The 22,493-nt window shown below is 47.0% G+C and overlaps 1 protein-coding gene across 1 annotated transcript in view; it reads right to left on the reverse strand.

Annotated features, from left to right (window-relative positions):
• The window catches only part of CDK5RAP2 (CDK5 regulatory subunit associated protein 2), a 186,844-nt gene extending 166,134 nt beyond the window's left edge, over positions 1-20,710 (reverse strand). Inside the window, exons 1-3 of the mRNA XM_065879236.1 lie at positions 20,652-20,710; positions 11,151-11,218; positions 7,872-7,939 (exon numbers count right to left, since the gene is read on the reverse strand). Of these exons, the coding sequence (XP_065735308.1) occupies positions 7,872-7,939; positions 11,151-11,218; positions 20,652-20,710 (195 nt within the window). The remainder of the gene's footprint in view (positions 1-7,871; positions 7,940-11,150; positions 11,219-20,651) is intronic.
• Between the last annotated feature and the right edge of the window lie 1,783 nt (positions 20,711-22,493).

Raw genomic sequence — 22,493 nt, forward strand, 5'->3', positions numbered from 1 at the left:
ACGAAGAGTAGCCCCCGCTCCCTGCAACTAGAGAAAGCCCGTGTGCAGTAACGAAGACCCAACACAGCCAAAAATAAATAAATAAATAAAATAATAAATTAAAAAAATAAAAATAGTACTTAAAAAAAAAAAAAGTAAGCTAACTCAAGACTGTACCTGCCACATTCCGGCTCCTGCAACTCAAGTGTGACTGTGGAGCTGCAACATCTGAAATGGGAACCATCCCAACTTGATCATGGGGTGGGGTAGAGCTTTCAGAAGCTGGAGCAGCCGCAGCTCAGCAGCGGGACAGACCCTGAAGGAGCTACTAGTTGGTCATTATGGCTTCCTCCCATGCCCACTTCCAACCCCACCCCCTATCAAAGGCCTTCCTAGCCTACAGCACATCAAAAAGGGAAGAAAAACAAAAGCCAACAACATAAAAAAGAATCAGGACAACTCCAACCAACTGAACTCTCAGCAAGGTGCTTAACTCTGGCAATCAGTTTCAACGGCTTGCAAGAGCCTGGGCCTCCAAAGCTGAAGCTCACCCACCAGATCACCTTTCAATTCAAGGCACAAGGAATAAGAGCAAGGGCCCTGGGGTCAGCAGAACAGGAAACAGATCAACTCCCAATGCTGTCACTCGTAAGCCGCATAACCTTGGGAAAACTAACACCTTTGAGTCACTGTTGGCTCATCTGTAAAATGAGGATAAAAATCAATTACCTCACAGGGGTGTTGTGACAACTAAATGAGCTAAAGTACCTGGCAGAGCCTGGCACGGAGCAAGCAGAAAACACAGGATAGCTTTCAAAAGGAATCCAGTTCTCACTAAGCCCTCAATACGCAGATCTTCGGGCCACTGTCAATTTTTTATCCTCTTTGAAAGTCCAAAAACTGTTAAGACCATTCACCTAGACAACAAAAAAACCATGAAATCCTGCTGCCCAGAGTTCATCTCCAGTAAACAATACTGCATGTAAGGCAATTCTGCCAGCAGCAACTAAGTGAGGTTAGTACAATGAGGAAGACACTTTGGAATTAGTTTCTGATTCCAGTACTCTCCCGGTGTCCTCAAATCACCCAGAAAACTGTGACTGAGCAAACATCTATTTATTAACAAACAATACTGTAGCAATGACAGAATTTTAAAACCCAAATAACACTTGGAATACAACTATCTTACGAAAGCAACTCTATTTATGTTCTTTTCAGCCTTTGCTCATGAATACACATCTTTTTGTAAAATTATAACATAAGTGAATTTGTATAATCCATTGCTTTCCCCTAACATATCTTAAATATTTTCATGTTGCTGCATAATTCACATAATTATCACTTAAAATGACTGCACTAAATTCACTGAATTGATTCACAGTCCATTACTTAACCCTTTCTCTCTTGCCCACTTATGGATCCAGTGTGCTCTAGGAGAAGCCTACAGGCTTTACAACCAGAAAGACCAGGTTTGAATTTTGCCTTCTTTTTTTAAATGTTTTATTTTATTTATTTATTTATTTAGCTGCACCGGGTCTTAGTTGGGGCATGTGGGATCTAGCTCCCTGATCAGGGATCGAACCGGGGCCCCCTGCATTGGGAGCGCAGAGTCTTAACCAATGGACCACCAAGGAAGTCCCAATTTTGCCTTCTTTTTGTTTCTCAATCACGCTAAACTCATGGGCAAGTCATTAATCTCTCCAACCTCCACTTCCTCACCTGTGAAATACCTTCATCACAAGCTTGTTGCGATAAGCCAAAGAGATAACAAAGGTAAAATATAATTCCCCTGTTCCCAGTTTTTCCCAATTACATACAATGTGGCAACAAACACCGTCATGCCCAGAGCTTTCTTCCTTCCACTGGGCTGTCTCCTCAGGACAAATTTTCCCAAAATGGATTATCGGGCTCAAGAGTAATATTATTTGTATGACCATCAAAATCTCTTTTCAAATGGCCTTCAAAAAGATTGTAAAGATTTCCTGTTATTGTGTAATGGTTAAGTTGTATGTCACTGTTTGAAAAATTTTAAACCTATAGTAGCTTGCTTAAAATTACAAAAGAGAAAAAAGCGTTCACACAAAAATAATTTTAAAATCGTGGGTTTTGAACATTAAGTCATCTTAGGAAATAGCAATAAAATTGCAACATCATTGTTTTGGACCACATTTATAGACAAAATTCATCACTTTGGATCATTTCCACAAATCTTTTAACTTGTTACTTGTAAAAAGTTACAAATAAAAGTTGAGTTTTGCTTCATAAAAAAAAAAAAAAAAAAAGACTGTAAAAATTTACACTGCCCAGCCCGCCATCTGGCCAGGTCTTTGGAGGGCACAGCTGGGACGTGCAGAGGTCCGAGAACTCACAGCGTTCGATCCAGCACACAGGAGGCCATCCTACCACACAAGTGAACCTCTGCACGGAGCACAGACATCCCACAGCCAGAAGCCCAACTTGATTCCCAAGGCCCCAGGCACTGACAGGCCCCATCTCCTGCAGAGCCAGCACCCCAGGGTGGCGGCAACACCCACTCTGTCAGCTCCAGACTTGGCCTCAACCACGTCCACCGGCCTGCACCCCACGCGATTCTTGCTCTCCTGCCTGGTTCTAAAGGCGTCCCTGTTCTCCTTCTCAGCCTCCCCTCGCCCACATCACTGCCTGCTCTCCTAAGACTGGGGTGTCTGCGTGCTCCCTCCCTGCTGCTACACTGCTCCAGCCACTTGATTCCCAGGAACGTGGCAGCCACCCGCATCTGCTTAAGACCCGGGGTACCAGGCACTGTCCTGGCATATGTTACTTCATCCTCACCACGGCCCTAGGAGTTAAGTATTACTTTTCCCATTTCACAGATAAGGCAACCAAAGTTTACAGCTTTAGTATCTTATACAAGGTCACACATTCATCTCATCAACAAGAATTTATTAAGTGACTACCATCTTGTTCAGCTGGGTGCTGAGCACTAGGGACGAAGCAGAGGACACACACGTCAAGCACCCACACCAGTAAAATACACCATTACAAACAGTCATGGGACTCATGGTGGGAAAGACTGGGTCCCGAGGGCTGGCTGGGTCCCGAGCGAGCTGGGGAAGGGAGTGACTGAGGGCCTCTCGAACAAGGTCACATTAAGGCTGAGCCGTGAAGGTCAAGGGGCCTGCCCCTCGGGAGGAGGAGAAAGGGCGGTCCCAGCAGAGGGAGGAGACGCGGGAAGGCCCAGCTGCGCGGCTGAGAGCAGCCTGCATGCTGCAGCACAAAGGTACGGCCGACGACACAGCGCAGGGTGTCAGGGACTGTGGCAAGAAGTTAGGGATTTCCTTCCAAAGCCAAAGAAACATCACAGAAGGATCAGCCGAAACTGACAACTGATGGGGCAGAACCGAGGGAGCTGTGATAGAATCCTCGGATCAGAGGGCACACCAGCAGGCACTGGGCACCCACTGTGTGCCAGGCATCACGCTAGGTGCTTTCCACACCAGAACTCATATAACCCCCATGACAATTCTGAATGAAAGACCGTATCAGCCCCCAGGTCAGTTAGTGACAGGGCCAAGACCTAAAACCCAATTCTGGTCATCTCCAAGTGCGTGTCATGTCCCCGTACCACCGTGCTTCTGAAGCTTCAAGGGCCGTGCAGACCGGGTGGGGCTGGAGAGTGAAGGGGGCTATTCTCTGTGAGGAAGTAACCCACCACATGGAGGTTACAGAGCAAATCTGAAGATGCAAATCTCCTGGCCATACCACAGATAAAACATTAAACTTGAGCAACTGCCTCGGCTCAGACCAAGACTTTTCAACAAAAAGGAGTAAGGGCCTTGTTTCAAATCCACCAGCACCTCAGGGCAGGTGGACTTGAAACAAGAGCAGCAGAGTCTATCCTAAGGAAATAACCACATAACTGTACAAAGACACATGCACCAGGATATTCACCACAGCTTTGTTTATAATAGTGAAGAATTAGAAACAATCTGAACACGGCACAGGAAGAGATTACATAAATTATGGTTCAATCCATCCCTTTGAAAACAAGTCTTTATGAACTTAAGACAGTCATTAAATAACACTAGCCACTTGTATCAACAGAGGTGGAAAGCTACACGTGTCACTCTCTGTCATAGTAAAAGCCAGAATTAAACGCTTCTACATACGGATAAAAATAGCTACCCGGGGCTTCCCTGGTGGCGCAGTGGTTCAGAGTCCGCCTGCCGATGCAGGGGATACGGGTTTGTGCCCCGGTCCGGGAGGATCCCACATGCCGCGGAGCGGCTGGGCCCGTGAGCCATGGCCGCTGAGCCTGCGCGTCCGGAGCCTGTGCTCCCCAACGGGAGAGACCACAGCAGTGAGAGGACCGCATACTGCAAAAAAAAAAAAAAAAAAGATAGCTACCCTGACTGGACACTATGAACCAGAATCTGGGTCTCCCCACTTGCTCAAAACATTTTGAAAGAAACAAAGGGAGAGAGAGACAGAGAGAAACTGCAGTCTCTGAAACAGACACACCAGGTAAGCACAGTCCTTTACAAAACACATCTCAGCCAAGCCTCGTCTGGTCCGGGGAGCTCCCCACTACAGTGGGGAGCTAGAAAGGCTCCCACTGAAGACCAAACTGATAACTAATCTGATAACTAATCTGCCAGCCTCCTGCTATGAGGCCTGCCGTGCAGGTGACTACACCTCAGCTGATGTGGGCACTAGACAATGGATCACCAGTTTAAAGGCCCACAAGAAGGCGTGTGGCTTTTACATGTCAGAAGAGGACTCAGAGTGTAACAGAAAGACCTCCTGTGCCAGAGGCCTAAGGTCAGAACCCAAAGGAGTCCCTCTGCCTCTCTGGGCTTGAGTCCCCGTGTGTCAGATGTAGGGCCTGGGTGAGCCGACAATGCCGGCAGACTTTCTTCCCAACACCTCCGGACCCCTCCCCTTAGCTCAGGCATCATCCCTCCCCCCCACCACCACCACTCACTGTAGTCTTTCAACCCATCGCAGCGCCACCAGCCTCGCTCCCTCCTCCGTCCGTGTAGTCACCAGCCTGGCCGATCTTCTGAAGCAGGGTTCCGGTCACTTCCCTCCCCAGATTAAAACCCACCACTGGCTCCCCTTCATCTTCAGGAAAAAACTAAAAAGAAGCAGTGTAGCATACGGAAGCCTGCAGAATCTGACTCCTGCCTGCTTCGGTGGCCTCACTTCTCTCAGGCCCTCCATCCTACCGCCTCCTTCCAGCCAAAGGGAACTTAGATTCCCAACCTCCTCACACGCCGTCATGCCTCTCTCTACATCGTCACATGTGAGTCCTTGTGCCTGGGGTGCTCTCCCAGTCCTCTCACCTTGGCTAACCCTAATCCCCACTTTTCCTGATGACCTTCCTCCAGGGAGGCTGCCCTAAGTCCCCTAGGCCAGGTTCGGGGCCCCTGCTCTGTGCCCCAGAGCACCCCGTACTTAACCCCTAGCACTGCACTATTTTCCTATCCATCTCCCTAACTAGACTGTGAGCCTCTTGACAGGGAGACTTACAGGGTCTTAATTTACTGCCAATTCCCTAGCCCCTGGCACAGCCTGGCACAGGACATATATTTGAAAATATTCACTGATGAATGGATGAACTCTAAGCAAAACCAGGAGGCCCGTATTTTGCTAGACCCTTGCTAGTAGACTCTGATGTTCAGATATCTGTCATCTAAGACTAGAATAAAAGAAACCACGAGTTTCCCCTTTAAATCAAAAGTATTCTAGTCCCCTCTTTAATATGCACGCGGACTTTAAAATTAGCATCAGATGCCAAGAGCATTTCCTATAAGCATCCCAACACAGAGATCATGCATTTAGTAGCTCAGGCCAGAGGAAAATTTTCAGTGTTTTATAAAGACCTGAAAGCGAGACACTGAGAACAGTGTGGTCATTTCAATTTCAACTGCAGAATTTGCTCTTGAAAATGCTACAATAAAAAATATCAATGCCATAAAAAACCTAACAGCAGCCAAAGGACCACAGTCATGAAGAAAAAACATAAATCCTAAAACATACTGGCAGAGAAGGCTCTCCCTCACCTTTAAGAAAATCAGTATTTGGGTCATCAAGAACACATCTGAGCAAGGGAAACGTGAATCACATGGCAGAGTAGACAAAAATAACAACAATAAATAGAACAGTAAGAAGGAGAAATAGGTAACACACAAAATGAACTCTGTGCTAGGCATATGTGTTTCACATATATTTACTCATGAATCCACACAACAGCCCTATGAAGTAGGAACTTGTAACATGTCCATTTGAAAGACAAAGAAAGTACAGAGAGGTTAAGTGACTGGCCCAAGGTCACCCAGCAGAAGCGGATGAGCAGGCAGTCTGGCTCCAGAGGCCGGGGTCCTCAGGCAGCACAGACTGCCTCTGAAAACAGCTTTGCCATGTTGCATCCCTCAGCCTCTGTTTCTCCTACATATAATAAAGAGGGGTGGATTCAATTCAGAGATTTCTCCCAGTTCAAAAGGCAGACAACAAAACGTGAAGCCAAAATTCTGAGATTCTGTTAAATTTTTCCATCTAGAAATAAAAATCAAAACTGTGCCCTTCAAAACTTAAATAACTCTGTATCTTGCAGAGCTGCTTCAATATTAAAGTAATATATATGAAGAGCTTAACGCTTCAAGTTCCCAGCTCAGAGCAAGAGCTCAATAAACAGTAGCTATTATTACTCTTATGATAAAACAGGAACAACCATTTAATAGTAGAGCACATTTTAATTATACACGATGTGGAATAATCAAATCTCATCTGTTTCAGGCCCCAGGCCCCACAGCATAGATCGGGTTGTAGAGTTGAAATTGTAACAACTCAAAGCTCAGAAATTACTTGTTTCCATTAGAGATCTGACAAGTCATTTCTTCAATTGGTCACTGGTGGTTTGCAAATAACTGATAGCAGTAATGAGTATTCTAAATTAAATCCAGAGACAGTACCACTCTTTTCAGGAAAGACAACTGGAGAGAGAAACATGATGGTGGTATGTCCTTCCCTCTGTGTCCTCCATCTTCTCTCTGATAAATATCTCCCGTGTCCTGCATAGTATGGATTTCATTTGGTTACAAATGAAGAAGAGTCTAGATCTTCCCATGACAAATGAGAGCGTTGAGCAGGTAACTTGTTAAGGAGAACTGGAATTGGGAAAATAACCTTCTTTTCTTGTTACCTGACAACAAACCCCGTCCACTAACAAATGAAACACACAATGCTGGAGGACAGTAAGCGCTGAAGCCAAATCCATCACTGAGCAATCCATTCTTAGACAATCACCACACAGCAGTGGGAACAGGCCGCTCATGTTTCATTCGACAGCAACAAAGATGCAGCCTGCAAAATGCAAGGAGGCCACACAGCGCAGCAAAAAGAATAACGGCTTTGGAGTCATTAAAAACGTGGATTCAAACCCCAGCTCTGTCACTCAAGTATGATGTGACCGTAAGCGAGCCTCCCCTAGTCTTAGGATTCTTTACCTGTAAAATGCGGATAATACAAAATACCTCCGTCACAGCGAGGATTCAATGGGGACCATAAATAACACGGCTTACATCACAGGAAAGCCCTTAATACATGTTAGTGCCTCTCAGCTGTGCTACATGGTGACATCCTCTTATTTGGGACACCAGAAATACACCAAACTCCCCAAGGCTGGAAACCACTGATCCTGTTGGAACCCGTAACCGGCCTGTGTACAAAGGGCCGCCTGTGTGGGAATGTGAAGGTCACCCAGAGAGCAGCCACGAGCTCTGGCATTCCTCCCAACCCTGGCCTTATCCAGTCTGGATGCTTCTTAAGAAATACAGCTCCCTCCTGGGTCTGGCTGGACAGTGGCTGCAGACATGATTTGTGAGGGATGGTAATTTGGTATCTCCACTTACGTTTTCAAAGTCCTTCATGTTCCGGGCTCTGGTGGGAGACACCGTTTCTTCCGACACATGTGGGAGCACTATAAGAAGGTAAAACAGACACAGGAAAACGTCACGGTATGCAGACTGCCCAGCATCCCCATTAGGGAAGAAAAATAAAAATGACTAGCTTCCACGATACATTCTGTCTTGTGATTTGAGTCTACAGAAAGCTCTAAGCCATTGTATTTCAAATATTTACGAACTACTTGAACTAGCCCCAACGTAACAATGTAAATGTCAGAAGATGAATCCAAAGAATGCATGGGGCAAACAAAGGAGAGCTGCCCCGCTGTGTACTTCCTTACTGCTTGTCATAAAATTATTTTGCTGAACAGGATATCATCTTCACATGTCAGCGATTAAAACAAACCATATCTGACTGACTTAGCAGGGGTTGGCAAACTTTTTCTTAAAATGCCAGACAATAGGGCTTCCCTGGTGGCGCAGTGGTTGAGAGTCCACCTGCCGATGCAGGGGACGCGGGTTCGTGCCCCGGTCCAGGAAGATCCCACATGCCGCGGAGCGGCTGGGCCCATGAGCCATGGCCGCTGAGCCTGCGCGTCCGGAGCCTGTGCTCCGCAACGGGAGAGGCCACAACAGTGAGAGGCCCACATACTGCAAAAAAAAAAAAAAAAAATGCCAGACAATAAATACTTTAGGCTTTGCAGGCCATACACAAAGCCTCAAATCTGTCACAACCACTCAACACAAAAACAGGCACAGACAATTCAAAAACAAAGAAGCTGTGATCCAGTAAAAGTTTATTTTCAAAAGCTGGCAGTGGGTCAGAAACTGGCAAATCCTGCTTCAGAGTGATTCAAGACTTTGCCAGTACCCAGATCTTTCCACAGCTTCTTTAATTCAACAAACATGTATTACACCCCTCCTCTGCGCCAAGCACCACGCGAGGTGCTGGGGAAGCAACGGTGAGAGAGACGTTGATCCTGCACCCAAGAGGATCCCGATCCCGTGGGCAAGACGGAGATGTGAGCAAACTGCTCCACGCCGCACAAGTGCGTGGCGCTTTTCAGGTGTTGAGGAAATGTGTGCTGAGTGGAAGAATGGCTTCACTCTTCCCACAAGAACGCACTGAGGGCCTACTCTCTGCTTGGTACCATTCTAGAAACAAAACAAACAGAAGGAGCTGACAGTCTAGAAAGAGGAGACAGACAATAAACAAAACAATAGGTAGTTACAGAGTATGTTCAAAGGTGATAAATGCTACGGAGAAAAATACAGTGGGCAAGGATAGGAAATACCAACAGCAAGGGTGGGGGGAGGACTTGCAGTTTCGAATAAGGTGGTTAAGTTCAGGAACGGCTCACTGCGGAGGTGACCTCTGGGCAAACTTGGAGAAGGCACAGGGGAAAGGCCTGGGGTGGGAGATGCCCAGGGGATCTGAGGACCAGCCACGAGGCCGATGGACGCGAGAGCAGTAAAGGGGCATATGTGGTGAGCCAGGTGGGTGAGCCAGGTGCTGGCGGACGGGCTGTGTACGGCCTCACTGGCTCCTCTCAGGACGCCGAAGATGCTGAGCTCAGGGGTAGCGTTATGGGACTTGGGTTTCCACAGGCTCCCTCTGCCTGCCTCGCTGAGAACAGATTAAAAGGCGCTTTGAGAGAAACAAGGAGACCAGTTAGGAGAACACTGGGAGAATCCAGGCCAGAGGTCCTGATGGCTTAGACCAGGGAGGGAGGGTGAGAAGGGGTCTGATTCTGGGTACTTGTTAAGTAGCCAACGGGAACAGATGAAACGAAATGCAGTGAAATACATACGGTTCAGAGAGGAGAAAGCACACCTAAGGCAGCCTAGGGAGAGCCCAGGAGGCGGTGGGCTTGAGCTGAGTCATAAAGACTCAGGCAGGCAGCAGGCAGATGAGGACAAAGGCCCAGAGGAGGGAGCGGGCGTGGCGCTCAGCATTCAGCCGACAAGCGGCTCAGGAGCGGGGCAGTGGGGGACTGTGCAGAGCCCGGTGCGCCAGACCGGGGGCACGCGGGTTGCCTTCCTGTTTCTCAGACGGGCTGTGCTCTGTCACCTGTGTCTGTGTCCCCACCTAGGTCCCACTCATTCTTCAAGTCTTGGCTCCAGTTCAGCTTCTTGGGAAACTCCGGCCCACCCCCCCTCCTTCATCTGAGGGTAAATCTCCTTCTCATCCCCTCTCCCAGCTCCTTTCACTTCTTCACTCGTCACACTGACTGTGTGATCTATCCTGATCGTTCTCTAGCTGTCTGCCCTCTAGGCTTGATCAGAACCATGATCCGAATCCCAGCACTGAGCCCGGAACCTGGCGTGAAGCAGATGTATAACACGGGCTGAATTAAGGAGGAGGCCTATGAATTTTCTGCTCCTAACTGCCTGGGCAGGAAAAAGAGAAACCAGAACTGCGGGATTGTACGTTTGAAGTAAAAGTTAATAGGTTCTAAAGGAAAACCTGAGGGTGGCCTGTAAGTTAAAAGAGTCTCCAGCAATAAACCTTGTGAAACTTACATCATTGTCTGCTCTAAAACCTTCTTCCTTTTGCACATAATCTCACCATTTTGGGGGGTGGGGGGGAACAAGTCAAAATTATCTCTAAGATATTTCAACGTGGCAAATTATTATCACTTCCCACAGATACTTAGGATAGCATCCACTTTTTTCGGAAACAAAAATTATGAAGAACGCTTAGCAAAACCCAAACTGCAAAACAGAAAGTCTCCTCATGGTCCAGCTTCAACACAGCAGACTGCCTATTTCCTCAGCGCTGTCTCCTGTGGTCTAACCAACTATTTGTCTCCAAAGGGCAGGGCCGTGTAGGAATGCTGGGCCTCAGCGGGCAACTGGAATCCAGCAGCCTGCCAGGAAGGCCTCTGCACACTGAAGTTTGGACAGCAGCCCTCAGGGGCCTCCAGCCACTCGGCAGCAGGGACCAACAGATCCTCCGAACCCGACCGAGTCACCAATTCAACATCCAGCCTCCACTGGCCATTCAGTTCAGCAAACACTGGCTGAACCCCTGTAAGCGTGGTAGCAAGAAATGAAACTCATGAAATATGGCCCCAAGGACATCAATTCCTCTAGTCCAGTGTTTATGAAAGGACTGAGTAGCAGGTCAATATGTATACAAAATACTGTGTACCTCCTGGGAGCACCAAGCCATGCCGGGCTAGCTCTGGGCCCTGGAATCATCAAAGCTCAGGCCCAGGCTCAAGGCCTAAAGGCCCTCGTGGCCTCGCGTCTACTTCCCTTGTTCTTACTTTGTGTACTTACCACCATTTCCCAAACCAGCAATGGGGCTGATGCCATCCAGGTCATCTGGTAAATTGGGAACAAGGCCACTAGGAGAGAACACGTGTGATAAAAGAAGAGTCAGTGTTTGAACAGCAGAGACTATCAGACGGACTGTCCGTCATCAGGTCACAGCCAGCCAGCTACCTGTGAGGCATGCAGTGCAGAGGTTAAGAACTCAGGCTTTGGGGCAGAGGTCTGGCTCTAACACTTAACAACTGAGTAAGGTCAGTCATTCATTCACACGTCAAGGGTTCTGTGGGCCACAGATGGGCTAGGTGCAGAGGCACCATGCCAAATATAAGCTACTGATGTTCCTGAGTCTTACTTTGTTAATTCGTTACATGGGGATACCACCCTCTACCTGTAAAGATTAAATGAGTTAATGTATCAATATATAAACGCTCAGCACACAGTAAGTGCTCGCTAAATGGCATCTAGCGTTGTTTTTGTCATTACTATTACCATCATTATTAATATGCCTATCACAACCAAAAATTAAGCTTCCCAGAATCAGGCACCAATTCAGATGCTTTAAGAATATCAAACAAAAATGCAAAACTCACTGATTCAAGAAGTTTTACTGGTTGAATTATAAAAACAGGTTCAGTGAGGATCTGGAGGCACTGACAGAAAACTAAACCATAATAGGAGGTGTGGTTCAACACAAAACGCACCTCCCTGGATTCTGTTCTAAGCTCTGCCACATACCTCTCCCAGCCTCGCTTCCTTCATCTGTAAAAGGAGAACAGCAGCTACTTGATAGAGCAACTGGCAATTAAATGAGACCACAAGTGTCCGGCAAGTACCTGGCGTATTGTAAGTATTCCATAAATGGGAGCAAAATACCCGGTCACCTTGAAACATACAATGCTCTATAACTTACAAAAGATTTACCATCATGAGAATTGCCCAATTCCCTGAGGGTCTATGCATTTCTCAAAGGAAGGTGCTAAAGCCCAGATAATTTCAGCAGCCTACTCAGTCTCATGGCAGTTAAGTAGAGAACCAAGGCCAGAATCCGAGCCCTTTATGTCTAACCCCCAATAATGCTTCCCTGTCCCAAGCTGTAAACTAAGAGTTGATGGACGTGCAGCTTGACTTCTTGGCAATTTGCTCTTTCCATGCCTCTAAATTCAGATCCGTTCTGCTCCTAGGACAATTTTGCCTGATAACCAAACTCTGGAGTTGGAATGAACCTTCAAGATCAGAACCAAGCCAAAAACTGGATGTCGTAAAATTCCAACATCAAGAAAATGATTACATTAAAAGTGTCTGCTATGAGGATAACTGGAAAAAAAAAAAAAAAACCTAAGTAGAATACGCCTTCAATTATTGAAAAACAAAATACATGTACACTAAAGACACCTCAAATCTTTGGAAACTAGGTGGGCTTTAAATATATATAACAAGACAACTGAAATATTAAAAATCACAATTTGCAGGGAAATGAGAGATATTTTCCTCCTTTTTAATTTTACAATTCTCAATTTCCTCCAATAAGTATCACGAGAAGGACAAACTCCATTTTCTAAACTGAATTGTAAAAATTAAAATCAAGTTCGATCACCACCCTTTGCAGATGGTGGCCCAGTGGCCCAAGATCACAAACCAGGTTACTGGTCAAGCTTAGCCTACAGTCTGGTCTCTACATTCCCAAGTTTGGGGTTCTCTCCACCACGGCCATTAATTTACTACTATTGGAGGAAATGGCCCATCAGTTACTCAAGCCAAGATCAATCACCATTGTAGGCCACGTGGCAGGCAAAGCCAAAGAATTTGGTCTTAGGCAAATTTCCAACAGGCAACCAGCGAAGTCTGAAAAATGACATTTGACACCACAACTCAGAAGAAACCACTATTTAATGCAGCAATTCCGGCCTGGTTCCTGCCAAATTTCCATTTGGACTTTACCTGCCCACTTTTTAAATGCCGTGAACCTCAGTCATGCGCAGTCTCAGTCTGTTCCAGCCACACCTCCACCTTTAAGAATTCACCTTTTTGTATCCCATTCTGATCATTCACTCTAGGCCTGAGAACTAAAGTTGGGGCTTCATGGGGCCCCACCTGTAGTCAAAACTAGGCAAGCAAAGGAAAAGGGTTTGGACATGATTTTGTCATGGTATGGATGGGGGAGACTAAGGCCCAGAAAGGGAAGGAACATACTTGCTCAAAATCACAAGCGGGGGCTTTCCTGGTGGCACAGTGGTTGAGAGTCCGCCTGCCGATGCAGGGGACACGGGTTCGTGCCCCGGTCTGGGAAGATCCCACATGCCGGAGCAGCTGGGCCCGTGAGCCATGGCCGCTGAGCCTGCGCGTCCGGAGCCTGTGCTCCGCAACGGGAGAGGCCACAACAGTGAGAGGCCAGTGCACCGTTGGGGGGGGCGGGGGGGGGCAATCACAAGCAGTTGGTAGTAAAGCTGAGACCAAAATCCAGGTGTCTCTGGGTCCTTGACACTCGCTAACCAGCGTCCGGGCTGCCCAAAGCTCCTACTCAATGCGGCACATAGTCAGGGCCAGTTTCCTCGCGTGCAAAACACAGCATAAGCGTAACCACTACCCTGCAGGGGCACCGCACTGAACAGACCCCACGCTCAGCGACAAGCAGCCTCCCGCTTACTACTCACCACAGCCCTTCAGTGGTAGGTGGCAGTTTTTCGATGTTGCCATTTTTTTTTTAATGAGGAAAAGGGAGGCCCAGGAAAGTTAATAAGCTGAAAGACCAAGCTGGCCTGACTTCAAAGCCCGTGCTCTTAGCCTCTACACCACCCTGGCCCCCGCCAGCACCTTCCTCCAGGGGCTGTGGCGAGGTCCCCATGAATCGAGGCAGGGCCTTCCAGAGTCTGCACAGCGCACGGCCATGTGGCTGCTTCCTGTCCACTGTGTGTCGGGTAAATGAACGAATGCTCACCTGCGCTTCACCAACCACTTCATCCTCCTAGCTCGCTCCACCGCCACCCAAAAGGGGCGATCTCCTGAGCCTGTACATGGCAGCCAACAACTGTCCATCCACGCAAGGTTCAACAAGGATGGAACGTTTCACGGACAAAGTGTTATGAGAGCCGTGGACGGACTGGACATCACATTCAGAAAACAACTATACCAAGTACAGTCTTGTCTGTCTTTCAACAACTTGTTTTTCATTCTGTGTCATGTATTCTTAATGAGAGAAAAAAATATATAAATACAAAATAGACAAGTTTCAAGTTCTCCTTGACTACTCACTCCCATCTTGGTCTCCTCCTAAGAGGTAACCACTCTTGTCAGCAAGACATTCCAAACCTTTCCCTATGTATGTAATTGTGTATGCAGCATCTTTTCTTCACTAACGTGTCCTAAAGATGTTTTCATGACAGTACAGATCTACCTCAGTGTTTTTAACTCCTACAAAGCAATGTACAGCAGTGTCTGCAAATTTTATTGACCCCAACCCATAGAAGGAAATATTTACCCTTCATTCTTGAAATTCTTTCTATTCTGTTCTACTCTTTTTTTTTTTTTAATTCTGGTTGCAACCTACTACATTCAGTTTCATGAGTTGCCAATGGGTCACAGTCTGAAAGACACTTGAGAAAAGATGTGTATTTACCAGGTCTCCTGATGGTAATTCAATGTTTCTAAACTGTTCCTTTTACAAACAATGCTGGATCTCCTTATACAGGTCTCATTGTGCACATGTGTGAGGATTTCTCTAGTCAGATAGATAGCAAGAAGTGGAATTGCTGGATCTAAACACATTCACATTTTTTTAATGGGCAAAGGATTTGAAAATATACAAAAGGCTAATAAGCACATGAAAAAATGTTCAACATCATTAGTCATTAGGGAAATGCAAATCAGTACCACAATGAGATACCCTGTCACATCCCCAAGGATAGCTATAAGCAAAGACAAACAATAACAAGAGTTGACATGGCAATGGAGAAATAAGAACACTCATATACTGCTGGTGAGCGTGTGAGATGGTGCAGCCACCTTGGAAGAGAGTTGAGCAGTTCCTCAGAATGTTAAACACACAGAGTTACCATATGACCCAGCAACCCTACTGCCAGAGAAACAAAAATTTATGTCCACACAAAAACTTGTACCCAAATAAGTGTTTATAGCAACATTATTCATAACAGCCAAAAAAGCAGAAACAACCCAAATGTCATCAACCAATGAATGAATAAACAAAATATGGCATCAATACATGTATATAATGGAATACTATTCAGGCACAGAAAGGAATGAAATACTAATACATGCTACAACATGGATGAACCTCACTAAAGACCACATACAGTAAAATCCCATTTATATGAAATGTCTGGAATAGGCAAATCTATAGACAAAAAGTAGATAGTGCTTGCCTAGGGCTGGGGGGAGGGGAAGGAGGAGAAATGTGGAATGTTATGGACTAAATGTTTGTGGCCCCCCAGAATTCATATGATGAAACCCTACCCACCCACCTCCAAGTGATGGTATTAGGAGGTGGGCCTTTGGGAGGTAGTTAAGTCTAGATGAGGTAATGAGGGTGGAACCCTTGGGAATGGGATTAGTGCCCTTAAGGGTTACCAGAGCTCTTGCTTCCTCTCTCTGCTCTCCACCATGTGAGGATACAATGAGAAGTATCAATAGGTAGTCTGCAACCCGGAAGAGGGTCCTCACTAGAACCTGACCATGCTGGCACCCTGATCCTGGACTTCCAGTCTCTAGAACTGTGAGAAATAAACTTCTGTTGTCTATAAGTCACCCAGTCTATAGTTTTTTTGTTACAGCAGCCCAAGCTAAGACATGGAGCGAATGTTAATGGGCACAGGGTTTCTTTTTTGGATGATGAAAATGTTCTAAAATTAAGATTATGGTGATGACTGCACAACTCTGTAAATATACTAAAAAAAAAAAACATTGAATAGTATATTGCAAATGGGTGAACTTTACGGCATATAAATTAGATTTATATCTGTTAAAAAAGCTGTTAAAAAAAAAAAACACACAAGGCACATTTTTAACGCCAAACTGTGTTCCACGAAGACTGTATCAGTTGACACTCTGTTGTGCACTTTTCCACACAGTGATTACAAAGCAGCATTTTACTACTAAATATGGAGCCTATATTCATGGTATTTATCTTTTCAAACGGAGACTGAACAAAATTGATTCATTCGACAAATATTTGTTGAGCCTCTACCATGTGCCAGACACAGTTCTAGGGCAGATACAGTGGGGAAGAAGCCAGACGTGCTGCCTGCGCTCACTGAGCTAACACTGGCGACGGAGAACACCTCCTCAAACCTCACAGCCTAGGGGTACCTCTGGTCCAAGGTCGGCCTTGGATTAAGCTTTCAAGCCTTCACCAGAAATTTCATTCCACCATCCTCTTTCTCAACCTCCTTCTACAAAATCCATAAAGGCACTCTTTGCCTGAGAAAGTACAAACTGTGTACAAAGCTATAAGAAACATGTCTTTGTGGTCTGCCCCTAACTGGGCAGCAAGCACTTAATGGCCATGTACTTGAGGAACCCATAGATGTACAAGCTGGGCCAGGCCTTAGGAAGCTCACAGGGAGAGGCAGAATCCTGGGCATGAAAACAAACGGGTGAACCCAGGGGTGTGGGCACAGAGGACTTTGTCCAGGAAACAGTACAACATGGTAACGGTGAAACAAAAACAGCCAACATTTAATGTACTCCCCAGTCGGTGCTAGGTACTTAATACATACAATCTTGCTTCATCCACAAAGTCACCCAACGAAACCGATATTATCACTGAAGAGAAACTGAGGATTACTCAAGCAGCCAATTACTCAAGCAGCACAGCTAGTGACTGGCTGAGGCAGGATGCAGACGCAGACATCCTGCGTACAAAGTGCAGGTTCCTTCGACACCATCAGGCAGGCCCTAATGAAGGCCCTTAGCTCAGGTGAGGCTCCAGGGGCCGGAGCTCTTGGGGCACCCACAGGTGATCAGGTTTGGAGAGAATAACACACACTGACCTAATTCAACAGAAGTCCAAGGACAAACTGGACTCTGGTCTAGTCTCTAAAACTGGGGCTTGGATGTTAGCAAGCAGAAGAGTACTCACGTTAGCATAAAAAGAGATTTTACTGCAGGGATTTTTCTCATCCACTGTGACCACCTGACAGACAAGCTGACTCTCTCAGGACGTTTCTGCCACTCTTTGAGGGCCAGTTCAAGCACCAGCAGCTCCAAAAATCCTCCCAGAATCCTCTCAGAATTTGTTCAGAGAACTGGCTGGAAGGCAAGACATGGTACTGATAGCCAGGATCTGGAGTCTGTAGGCCTGGATTTAAATCCTGGCTTGATCATGTACTTTTTGTGGGACCCCAGACCGTTCATTTCACCTCTCTGAACCCCAGTGTCCTCACCTGTAAAAGGGGGATAAAACTGTCACCCCACCAGATCATTGTTTATTCAGTGATTTACCAAATGGTTACTGAGCCCTTACTATGAGCCAGATACCACATTAGGAAGTCGGGTTACAAAGATGATCAACATGCAGCCCCTGCTCTCACGTAGGTCAGAGTCTAATCTGGGAGACAGACAAGTTAACAGTCATACCTGCAGTGGCCAGTACAGGAGCCACCAGCCACCTGGACCTACTGAGCACCTGAAATGTGGCTCATTCAAGTTGAGAAGGGCTGTAAGTGTAAAACACATACTGGACTTCAAAGACTTAGTAAAATCAAAAAGAAGATAAAATATCTCATTAATAATTTTTTTCACAAGTTAAAATGATAATATATGGAAATACTGGGTTAAATAAAACATTATTAACATTAATTTCACCAGTCTCTTTTTACTTTTTTAATGCGGTTATTAGAAAGTTTTAAATTATATACGTGGCTCAAATTATATACTGACTGGACCACACTAGTTAATAAAATTCAGTGAAGTCGCGGGACTTCCCTGGCAGCCCAGGGGTTAAGACTCTGAGCTTCCAGTGCAGGAGGTGTGGGTTCAATCCCTGGTCGGGGAACTAAGATCCTGCATGCGGCGTAGTGGGGCCAAAAAAAACAAAAAAATTCAGTGAAGTCAATGAGGGCTGTGAACAGGTCAGTGATGGAGGGACTAGAGGAGAACAGAGGGCCCAGGTGGGGATAGGGGGATATCAGTGAAGACTTCCTGGCAGTACCATCTAAACTGAGACCTGAAAAATAATAAGGCAAGGGAGCGGGGGGGCAATCCAGGCCGCAGGGACAGCGAGTACACAGGCCCAGCTGTAAGAAAGAACAAGGCAGATCATTCATAACAGTTTGGCAGCCAGCAAGAGTGATGGGCTTGGGGAGGAGACAGGGAAGGAAGAGGGAGGACAGGAGGTTAGTGAGGTAGATGCGCCAGAGTATAAAGAGCTCAGAAGCCATATTAAAGAACTTCATCTTGAGGGCAGAGAGGAGCCAGGGCAGGTATGAAGCAGGTGAGTAAGAGATTAGTTACCAGGAATGTATGCAGCAGCAGGATCACCAGCAAAGGCAGGGAGAGGAGGGAAAGGAGAATGTCTGATGCTCTGTTGAGCTGCTACTCTGGGTCAGACATTAGGCTAAACCCTGTTAGACTCACCCATGTTACAGATAATGAAAACTGAGGCTCACAGAGGGTGACTTGCCCAAGGTCACAGGACTGTTAAGTGGAAGAATTGGGATTGAAACCCAGTTAGGTCTAGGTCCCAAAACCCAAGTGCTTGGCCAACTGGTGCTGAGATGTGAAAAGCTGTCTGAGAGAATAATAATGGACTTTACCTTAACGGCAATGAAAAGCATTAAACACGTAAAGCAGCAGACTGTGACAATCAGATTTATATTTTAAAAAGAGCTTTGAAGCTGTAGTATAAAAGGCTATCAGAGGGCTTCCCTGGTGGCGCAGTGGCTGAGAGTCCGCCTGCCGACGCAGGGGACACGGGTTCGTGCCCCGGTCCAAGAAGATCCCACATGCCGCGGAGCTGCTAGGCCCGTGAGCCATGGCCGCTGAGCCTGCGCGTCCAGAGCCTGTGCTCCGCAACGGGAGGGGCCACAGCAGTGAGAGGCCCGCGTACCGCAAAAAAAAAAAAAAGTCTATCAGAGGTGTGAAGGAAACCACGACAATCCAGATGAGAGGTCATACTGCAATATACTGGGGCAGTGGCAGAAAGATGAAGAGAAAGGGACATGATGCAGGAGCTGCAAAGGGCCTTGTTCTGTGCCTGATGACGAGTAGGTCCTCAATAAACAGAGTAACCATTTGTCCAAGGTCTGCCCAAGACAGGACCTGTTTATGCCTGCTGCTCAGCCATAAATTAACTGTGCCCATTTTACTCTTAAAACCGTCCAGATTTGCACAACAAATAACATGTCACCGTTTCAGTTAGGATCTGTTGACTAAAAGAAGCAGCCTGTCCCTAGCAGAGCTGGATAAACACTGCAGATTCTCAGTTAGGGATCACCTCTGAGACCTTCTACCCTCTCCCCAACCAGGAGCCCAGGACAACCAAAGGGCCCCAACCCTGCAGCAGTGCAGGGCTTTGTCAGGCCTTCCTACCAGGAGAGACCCCTGCCGCGCCAGCAATGTGGACTCCAACTGCCTCTTGGGACAGGTGCATGGGGAGGCCACTCTCAGACATTATTCCCCAATTTGTATTACTGGTGATGATGATAATGACAACACCGAATCTCTTTTTTCATCTTTTGGCCTCGCCCCGTGGCATGTGAAATCTTAGCTCTCCCACCAAGGACCAAACCCGCACCCCCTGCATTGGTGTCGTCGAGTCTTAACCGCTGGGCCGCCAGGAAAGTCCTCCGAATCATTTTTTAAGCACTGATTATATGGCAGGCACTACTCCTGCCAAGCAAATTGCTGGGTGGGCATCTTCTCTTTTGATCCTCACCCCAACTCTGTTGGGTGGATATTACTGCCAGCCTCCTTTTACAGATGGGAAAGTAGATTAAACCATTTTATCAAGGTTACAGCTAGTTAGTTTAAAGGGCTGGATTTGAATCCAGTTCTGTTCAACTCCAGCCAAGGTTCCTAACCGCTGCACTCCATAGCCCGAGTTTTGGTGGCCACTATGTGACCCCATAAGCAAAGCCTGGACAGACCAAGTGCACTCCCCATAATGAAAGCAAATCCCCAAACCAGCATGAACCATCAAGTACCCTCAAGGTCCCCGCCCCTCAACTAGCCCCCACTAATTGCACACTCTAAGAGGTCCCCATCTCCCACCCTTTCAGAGAACCCTTTACCTGTCCCTCACCTCCTCTTCAAAGTATGTCCCGAAATGCGAGAGGCGGGCGTGGGGCAGGTCGGGACCGCCCAACCACCTACACTCAGTATCAGTGGGCGGGTCCCCAAAGAGATTCCCCCCCCGCAAGAAACCCATCCCACATACTGCCCACGTTCAGAACCCTCAAACACCCAAAGAGCAAACCCCAAGTCTCGGATGCAGCAAACCCCCATCAGCGGGAACCCCGGCCTGGTTACCGCGAACCCCCGAAGGCCAGGCCGCACCTGCAGCCGCTGCGTATCCCGGGGAGGGTGACGTCCTCTTCCAACACCGAGTCCATCATGGACACAGAGGAGGTGGGGGCGTTGGTATCTGGCGGCGTCGCCACTGGTTTCCCACCCCCCTCCCGCCCCGGGTCGCGACCGGCCCGGCTCCCGAGGTCCCCGCCCCCTCCAACCCAGGTCTCGTTCGGACTCCGGCGGCGCCGCTGGAATTCAAACCGCAGCCGCTGCCATCTTTCCCGGCGCTTCTTCCTACGGAAACGAGGCGGGGTCACCGAGGCGCGCGCTGTGAAGCCGAGGCCGGGCCGGGCAGCGCGGGCGGGCGCCATCTTAACTAATGGCAGGGAGGGCGGGGGTTCTGCACTTGCACCAGCAAGACTTAAGGAAAGAGAGGCAGGATGCCATTTTTAGTGAGGGCACTCGGGCCGAGGCGAGGGCAGGTGCCATCTTTGTTGAGGGCTGAATCGGCCTTGGGCCGTTAATTTAAGCGGGAGATGGAAATCCAGCACCTCTTGGCACCCGCAGAGTACCTAACCAGGTATGTACTTTTCTAGAATAATGACTGCGAACCTTAGGGTCTGGGCATCCCAAAATCCTCCGCCTTGAGTTGAAACTCAGATAATCCGGTGCTGCCTTGCTTTAGAAAAATCCTACCTACAGAATCCTGACTCAAGCAGTAATTTGCACACTTAGTTTGAAACGAAGAAGCTCATCCCTATGAGCCTAGTGGTCAGGGACTCTCCGTCTCCAATCTCTCACCTGGTGAGCCTTTATTACCGTTAGGGCTCAAATGCACCTGAGATCAGTAAACTGAGCCCAAGAGAGAGGAAAGCCTCACCGAAGGTCATGTACCATAAGTCGGTCAACTGGAGCCAGACCCGTGGTTCCTGCCAACTATATCCGAGCACTCTGCATAACCCTGGCTGCCTTTCTGAAAGCAAATAGCAATCACCAAACACTTAGATAATCTGGCAGAGCTTGGCCAGTGAAATCGACCTTCCTCTCTTCACTCAGTGTTGCTACCCTTTCTCTGCAGACTGTCAGGACTGTTCTCAGTCCTGCCTGAAAATAACTTGAAAAGATGAGTGACTGGGTAGATGTACCTGTCCTCCGTCAGCCTCAGTTTCCTCGTTCTTTCCAAAAGAGGCCTTCTTTAATCCTCTAATCTACATCAAGCCCTTTCTTGTATTCTTAGCAATCTGTATTTTTCCTCTGTGGCGCTTACCAGATTTTGCAGTTCTATACTTCCGTATACAATTTTTTTAACTTTATCCCTTTTACAGTAGACTGAAAGCTCGGTGAGGGCAAAGACTGTGTTCTGAATTGTTCACGGCTGTATCCCCAATACTTAGCACTGTGCCTGCCACCCAGCAGGTGTTTAAATATATATGTTGAGTGAATGATTCAATCAATCTGGAAAATGGGGCTAATACCTATCCTGCAAGGTTTTTTTTAATCCATTTTATTGAAGAATTATTGATTTACAATGTTGTGTTAGTTTCTGCTGTACAGCAAAGTGATTCAGTTACATGTATATACATATTTTTTTTCATATTCTTTTCCATAAGTTTATTACAGAATATTGAATATAGTTCCCAGTGCTATACAGTAGGACCTTGTTGTTTATCCATTCTATATATAATAGCTTGCATATTATCCTGCAAGGTTTTTATGACAATGTGGAGATGACCTAAGATACCTTTAGTAGCTCAGTCAATGGTAATCCCATCTCTCTCTCTCTCTCTCTCATACACACACACACACACACACACACAGACACACACACACACCTTTAGTGAAGGCTACAAGGCTCATGGTCCTGCGCCTGTCCCTCTTCCATTCCCA

The sequence above is a fragment of the Phocoena phocoena genome, chromosome 6 (assembly GCF_963924675.1).
Source record: "Phocoena phocoena chromosome 6, mPhoPho1.1, whole genome shotgun sequence".
Lineage (NCBI taxonomy): Eukaryota > Metazoa > Chordata > Mammalia > Artiodactyla > Phocoenidae > Phocoena > Phocoena phocoena.